Source organism: Anarrhichthys ocellatus, unplaced genomic scaffold, assembly GCF_004355925.1.
Source record: "Anarrhichthys ocellatus isolate YVR2014 unplaced genomic scaffold, GSC_Weel_1.0 scaffold78, whole genome shotgun sequence".
In the NCBI taxonomy this organism is placed as follows: Eukaryota; Metazoa; Chordata; class Actinopteri; order Perciformes; family Anarhichadidae; genus Anarrhichthys; species Anarrhichthys ocellatus.
This window is the reverse complement of record NW_022280108.1, coordinates 17,428-25,345: the sequence shown is the minus strand read 5'-3', so window position 1 is coordinate 25,345 and position 7,918 is coordinate 17,428. Positions and strand designations below refer to the sequence as shown.

The 7,918-nt window shown below is 40.4% G+C and overlaps 1 protein-coding gene across 1 annotated transcript in view; it reads right to left on the bottom strand.

Moving 5' to 3' along the window:
- Nucleotides 1-3,511: 3,511 nt before the first annotated feature.
- Nucleotides 3,512-7,918, bottom strand: part of sar1b (secretion associated, Ras related GTPase 1B) — a 9,578-nt gene continuing 5,171 nt past the window's right edge. The window contains exons 3-7 of the mRNA XM_031874181.1: nucleotides 7,548-7,667; nucleotides 7,223-7,288; nucleotides 6,868-6,971; nucleotides 5,906-6,037; nucleotides 3,512-5,420 (exon numbers count right to left, since the gene is read on the bottom strand). Coding sequence (XP_031730041.1) covers nucleotides 5,304-5,420; nucleotides 5,906-6,037; nucleotides 6,868-6,971; nucleotides 7,223-7,288; nucleotides 7,548-7,667 — 539 coding nt within the window. The 3' untranslated portion in view covers nucleotides 3,512-5,303. The remainder of the gene's footprint in view (nucleotides 5,421-5,905; nucleotides 6,038-6,867; nucleotides 6,972-7,222; nucleotides 7,289-7,547; nucleotides 7,668-7,918) is intronic.

The following is a 7,918-nucleotide window of genomic DNA, read 5'->3' as shown; positions in this document are numbered from 1 at the left end:
TTCTCAAATGTGACAATTTAATGCTTTTCTTTGTCGTGTTTGATAGTAAACTGAATATCTTGGGGTTTTAGACTTTTGGTCGCACAAAACAAGACACAAACATTTGCATTCTAGTTTAATCTGCAAATTATTTTTTATTAATGAAGAAAATAGTCACTTTATTAATAAAAATACATACTGAATTTATTTTTGAAAGTCGGGAATTTTAGCTTGAAAAAATACCCAAACAATGAATGGATAAACAATGTAACAAGATGAGATGTGCAGTGATTGCTTGATCAGTCAAGTTCACTTCACAATAATTCATATTAAGTAATAATTAATTTAGAACCGCTCATCAAGATGTTAGTTTAAAGTTGATATTGGCCCACTGGACGTGTCCTACAAGAGTCCAAGGGTCCTGCTATAATAACTTTAATCTGTGCTTAAACAGTCCGTTATTAGCTAACTGAGTGAAATGACAGATGGACAGGTGGATAGATGGAGGCATGGCATGACATTAGTACCTGCTACCTTCCAAGTACAGGGTTAACGTTGGCAGGTACAAATTAAAGGTCACCTGTCACCATGGCAGGTTTTCCTTTTCGTTTCTGAAAAGTGCATTCTAAGACACTGTCTTCGCTAAACCTTCTCGCTGGAACCCAAAATGGTCCTCGCTCGTTACCCAAAGGTTTAAAAAAAACAAGTGTTGTAGAATGTAAACGTGAGTTCTGCTGAGTTGGAGTCAGAGCTCAGTCGGACCGTAGCAGGCTGCCAGTCCTCTAATGTTCATACTGTAACAGTGTGGAGGACTTGAACAGCTCAACGGCCAGGAACCGCCTGCTGTGCCGCTCGGTGGAACACCTTGGAGGTCTGAGTTTTTAGCTGAAGATGTAACTACCCTTAATTTATGAATGTGGATTATCACTGTTTCTCATTTATTTTTCCTGTCCTATGTAACTTTTGCTTTATACAACCAATGTTTTTATTTTTTAATTTTAATAATCAGTCACAGCAAAAAGGAACAGATTCAGAAGGACTTCAAAGATGGAGATGGTTGAGGAGACACTCTGCTGCCTTCCTGTACCGCCCTCTGGTGGCTTGAAGAAGAATTGCCTTTTCACCACAGAGCCACCAGCAAACACTTAAACTCCCAAATGCAATAAAGGCAAAACCGTTTACCTATTCAACCCATTGGTGCAGACACTTTAACAGCTTACAATGTTTTGTAATACACACACAAACTAGAAGCACAAAGGACAACATTAGCCGTGCATTTGTACATACAACTGCAAACAAGAAGCTACACTTTCCATGTTCCAACTGCAAAGGATTGTCCTGTGTAACGTCAACTCTTCAATCAGTATCCTAAGTGAGCAAAACGTTGTATTTGTTTACCAGAGTCATTACCTTTATACATGTTTTAAAGTAAAAAATGATTGACTTTAAGCAGCCATGTATTAGTTCCAGTAATTCAATGCCCTATGCCATGATACATGATATAATATTGTGGCAACGCTTTATTTCACAGGTTCCGAGGACATTTCTTGAAGAGAGCTATGCAAGTTGGTACTCCAGGAAGAATGTACAGTTAAATATTAGCTGCCTTCTAAATCAATAACAAAGTATGAAATACATTTTTCCCATATTTTGCGTAAATAGACCAATCTGCTCCACAAAACTGCCAAACCTAGTCGCACATTGTGTCAAGATTGCTCAATTAAAAATACATGTTTGTTTTGTTTTTTTCACTTTGACGGAGAAAAAGCTACCAGGGACACATTTAGATGTTTACATTCTCATGATGCAAATTCAACCAACCTTTTGAATACTTGCAAGTATTCAAAAGGTTGGTTCAGGAGGTTCAGTAGCCACCCTGCCTTTCATACCTCAGCCCCTTCACCCTCTCTTTGATGTGTTTCAGCTGGTGGTGATGGGGGGGGCTGGCAGGGAGACATTTATTTTCTCAGTGTGCATGCATAGCAGTTGTCTTGCCTTTCTGTGGGTGGTTTTCTATGTGTTTACTTGTAAACCAGCGTGTGTTCATTATATTCACGCAACTGTTAGTGTGCATGACACGCATGCACACATATAATTTGACACTAATTGAGGTCCCTGTTGAGCATGGGCACACAGGGGCGTGTGTGTGTTTGTGAGTCTGGAAGGCAGCATTGTTCACAGTGGTGGTGAAGGACACATCTCCATGGCCTGTGTACCTTTCCCCTCCGCCTGCCGCTATAAATAGCTTCCAATGTTTTGTGCAGTTTGTGTTTGCCACATTTGCTTTCAGAGAAATGCTATTTTACCTCCTCACGTAGGAGTGAGGAGGTATAATTTGTCAAAAACGGAAGGCAAAGTCACCGGTGATGGGAAGTCACCTCCTCCGGCGGCTCATATCCTTAAATCCCTGTGAAGGAAGACAAACAGCATCAGTTTACTCGGCAGAGCCAAAGACAACCAATGCTGATATTAATTTAACTGCTATTTATTCATTTTCTTAATTTATTCATTTTGTGGACAACAGTTCTATACATTGCCTTAATACAAACCAATTCCAATTTGTTTAATGCTTTGCAATCTAATTTGAGACTCCACAAACTCCTTGCATCATGCAAAGACAGTCTCCCCCCCCAAGCACCTCATCCAGACCAGCTCATGGTCCCCCAGCCCACCTCAGATCCATCTACTGAACGACCAGATAGTCCTCATGTCACACAGACAACACACCAAAGCCCCAATGGTACGCTCCATTCAGACAGAAGTACATCTGTGTGTAATGTGGTCACCCAGAGTGAAGTTTAATTGTTCAGCACTTTCCGTATCATGTGCACCACCTAGTGGTCTGATGGTATAGTGTTTGTAATAAAGCTGCCAACATTGTTTTATATAACCTCCAGTTAACCCTGCATGCTACTACATAATCCCGCTCCACATACAAACTGTCTAATCTCTGTATTTCAACTCAGATTAAGAGAGTTAAATACATTTCACAAGTACCATGCTTGTGTACAATTTTGAGGTACTTATTTCCATTTTATGCTACATTTTACTTCTACTCAACACATTTTGAAGGGAAATATTTTACTTCTTCCTGCACTACATATACATTTGCCAGCTTCAGATTACATAATAATCATACAACATACAATGCATTAAGTATTACACTGAGGGTTTCCAGTCTGGTTGGCTTGCGACCCCTTACAGAAGAAAGCAGCATATATTTTGGACCTTTGGTGATTTTCCCTCCGAACTTCTCAAATGGTTAGATTACTATTTGAGGCCTAAAGAGGTCAAACACTGCAAATATTTCACAACAAAAGCCAAAGTTAATGAATAGTCCTAAACATGAATACATATTTGTATAGCAGAGCTTCACATCTCTCAAATGGTCACATTTTGTGGCCCACTGGAGGGGTTCAACAAACTACCAAAATCTACATAAAATAATTAGACAGTTAAACAATGCGTATGTATTGATGCAATTATTTAAATATGTCAGATATGTATAATTACACATTAGTCACAGGGGGCATTTTTCTGCAGGAGTTTTACTTTTAATGGTTCAAGAACATTTTGCTGATAATTCTGTACTTCTACTTCTTGAATGCGGACTTCTTTTATACAGGTGTATTGGTAACTTTAAATACGCAAAAAGGAACCGAATATTTCTTCCACGGCTAATCTAACAAAAGAAAAGTGACAAAAAAAAAAAAAGCATTGTGGATCGATGTTAAAGCCTGTTATTCATTGAAAACATTTATTACATTTTTATGATGCAAACAACAGCAAGTCCCACCCTTGTTGGGACAGCTCGTCATGAGGGAATGAAAGAGACACAAAGGGGACAGGGACAGAAAAAGTGAGTATTATGCGCAATTTCATCATTTCTGTTAAAAAAAACAAAACAAAAAAAAACATGACAATCAGCTCTCCTCCAAAATTTTGGCATCTTTTTTCCCCTCCTGTTGTACTCTCTGGAATAATGATAATTAAAAATCAAAAGAACAAGGCATGCATAATAGTTTCTGGTAATGCAAAGGATACCAGCTACAAATACAAAATCCATGTACGGTGTTGATGTACATTTCATATATATTATATATGGTCCCTTTCTTAGAGGTGTTTCAGGCCTATCTGTTCCCACTGTGGGACTGTGCCCTCCGTTATCTACACTTGGTCACTAGGTTCAACCTGTACAAAGGTCTGTGCCGGAAAATATATCTGTCAGTGGACTTCTAACATCGACGATTACTAGCTGTTACGACCATGTGTTACCTCCTCCCGTCATCTCTTACTGCATGTTATTATCACGATATTTACCCCCAAGTTCCTTTTACTTAAATAGTTTTCTTTGCATCAACTGACCAATGTGCTATCTACACGATTTCTTCAAACTTCGCCCGGGTTATAGCACGTATTATCTTGAATTAAAATGATTCTCCCACCTGCTTTACTACCACCCCATGCTTCTCTTTTAAAAAGGGGAGCACACAGCCTGCTTGGATCCACTCAATGCTACTGTGCCCACAAGATAGAAGTCTGGAACTAAAGTATTTGAACTTTTTAAGTAACCTAAAGAAATTAATCTAATTTCTGATACGCTAAGATGAATGCACTGGTCCATTTTAATAAATGGGTGAAACAGCCACACGACTATAGTGAGGGCTGTATACGCGGCCACACAGTTAACTTAACGAAATTATGTAAGAAAAAAGAAAAGAGAACAAACCAAAACGTGTTGATTAAATACTACGTTGAATGAATGTCTTTACTGTTAAAAAAACGGTACTGCAATGTATACAACTATGTTGCTCTCTCTCATTGCTCAAAATTAGTTGACGAAGGGAGGGAGGGGGGGGGCATAAACCAATGGATTCATGTACAGATTTACAGATATAATGCATCTATCATCACACTCAACAGATGGCAGAAAGGGAGGGAGGGAGGGAGCGAGAGAGGGCAGCAAACGACAGACACGATATAGAAAAGATTCATCCGTTTGAATTTGAACACCTTTTGCTGTGGAACCAATGCTATGTTACTCTCTTAGAAAAAGACAGAGAGATGGAAACGAGAGAGAGTGTGTGCGTGCGCGCGTACAGGTATGAATTCTGTAAGTGCGGAACCAAATGTTCGACCAATAAAAGTCTATTGGGATCAAGTTGTACTGGTTTCTCTGACGGTGGAGGCAGACTTGTGTCTAACCAAACATGGGGCTGAGTATGATGGTACTGGTGGGTGTCTTGAGTGGCCGGGTTTAGCACCCCTCCCGATCGATGGTGGTGGTGGTGGCGGCATCGGTGTGCTATGGGGGCGTGGCTGCTTTAGTCGATGTACTGGGAGAGCCAGCGGAAGCCCTCGCCGTAGCCCTGCCTCTTCAACACACTGCACATGAACACTTCCAGTGGTCTTGTGTTCAGCTCCTTCATGGCAATGGTGCCCTACGAGAAAAAAGCAGAAAAATAAAGTCACACTAAATCCACTTCTTTTAATTAGCAACATGTACGTTAAGATATAACTATAAAAACAAAGACAACCTGTATTTGTCACTCCAAACAGTGAGAGTTGTTATTTGCAAGATCTAGAGCTCACTCAGAGTTTAAATTAATATTTTAAATATGTAAATGTGTCGCGTTACTTTGCTCGTTTAACTTGGAATTCCTGCAAGACGATACTTAAACTTTTCATAATTTTTTAAGCTGTCAAATGAACCTGCCAGCAGTATTTTACGTCACCACGACTGCAGGGACTTGATTCTGCTTTGACACCATAAAGTGAACAACTTTTCAAAGTCAGTGTTTTAGGGTGAGAACCCATCTCTCCGTAGTCCACCGCTGGATCTTCATAAACACTTCTTTTTCATGTCTTTGATAAAATGTCCACAGATAGAAGGTTTTGTCCCGACCGATTAGTGCCGTCTACTCACCTTTCCTGTCGTCTGTCCGTACAATCCAAAGAGTTCTCTCAGCTTCTCCTCGCTGATGGCCTCTGGTCTGTCGATCTTGTTGCCCAGGATCAGGATAGGCACGTTTCCGATAGTCTCATCTGTCATTAATGCCTGATAGGAAAGACTGAGTATTACTACGTGGCTTTCATATTTAAGTTGAACAATAAAAAACTACCCTCAGATTCTACTTTGTGACACATCATCGAACTGTTGTTTGAATATTTAAGACCTTCCAGAAGTGATTTTGTGAGCATTGAATTTACTTCCACTGTTCCTACACAGCGGAATCTCACTTTGTACATCGCAGAGAACTGAAAGAAGTGGACTGAGCCGTGTGCCTCCTTATTCATCCGACAAAAATGCCACCAAACGGTGTTTTGTAGTTCATGAGAAGACATTTGTACCTCCTCTGTACACACCTACCTACAGTACGTCTGCTTTTAAAAGACATTGAATCCGATTGAAACAGGATGTAAAAAAATCCCCAGCCGCAGAGACAGTGGGGGGGGGACAGTTTGCGCTCTTTTAGTGTTTCAGACGGTGTGTTTGGCTTTAAGAACTATTATTACACACACTGCTGAGTACCTCTCTGTCACTGCAGTTGAGTTTAATTTAGCTTTTTGGCAAGATTGTATGACGAGTCTTACAAAACAATTTTGAGCTGATAGCCTGCGTACAGCGGCACTTGTTTTGAAGTTGAAAGCGTATTTTACGACGCTGTACAGCCCATCGGTGTCGAGACAGAAAATACTGATTTGAATCACTTCTTTGTAATACATTAATTTGGTAGGCAGCATTTGTCTTCAGTGAAAAGCCCTTTTACTGTAAGTTTTTATACCAACTCAACTTTGCTGCTGCGGTAAACAGCAGTCATTGATAGTTTAGCGGCATACCGAGTGCTCTACAGTGCGGCGGTGACCCCGCAGGTACCCGGTACTCACATCAAGTTCTGTTTTTGATTCGGCCAATCTGACGAGGTCTGCACAATCCACAAGGAAGACAATACCGTTGATGGCCGGGAGGTAGTTTTTCCACACTCTGCGGGCTGTGTGAACCAACACAAAAACAAACGTGAGTCTGAGTTCACTGACATCACAGGGATATATCGTATTGGACTTATGGAAGCAAGAGAACTGACAGGAGAGAATATCCTTTACCAGCTGCACAAATTGCATGCAAACTGCTAATATCTCAATCATTTCATTAAACCACCATACTGACAGTGTTCTATCGGAGCTTCACTAACACCATGTGACCAACACAACCCGAAAACATCAGCATACACAACAAACACACCTTGTGCGTGGCCTCCCAGGTCGAAGGTGGTGAAAGTCATGCCAGCAATCGTCAGCTCCTCCGAGGCTGCAGGAAGAAAGAAATGATGTCAACAAACCTGAAAAATCAAGTGAATTTATACATGAATCTAACCAAACTCATTACACGTGGTTATAGTTACAGCTCATACCAACAGTGCTTTGTTTAAAAATAGTAAACATAATCGACTATGAATAATCTGGCTACATCTTTTTGGCATTGGTGGTTTTCAACACATAACTGAATGAGCACGTGTGTGGATATACGTGTGTGTGTGTGTGTGTATATGAGAGTAGCACCGACTCACTTGGATGTAAAGTTGGCACATGCTGTCCCAATCTGTCATCTTTGAGCATGTGCAGTAGCGTTGTTTTGCCAGCATTGTCCAGGCCAAGAAATACTAACTTGCCAGATTTCTTGTACAGTCCTGAAACAAAGCCAGATATGTTTTAGATGGGCTTCATTATATAACATACAAAATGTCATCACATGTGAACTCAGGTGATGAGTCAGCTGGTATTGAAGGTTTTGCACAAAGGGGACACTTGACAAAAGAGTTGTCATGTTAAGACTTGTTCTCAGGCATGCACTGGATATACAATCCTACATAGTTTCTGTGCTCCACCTGTTGATTTTGCCGATCTCTAATCTTTATTTGACTTAAATGTAATAAAGAAC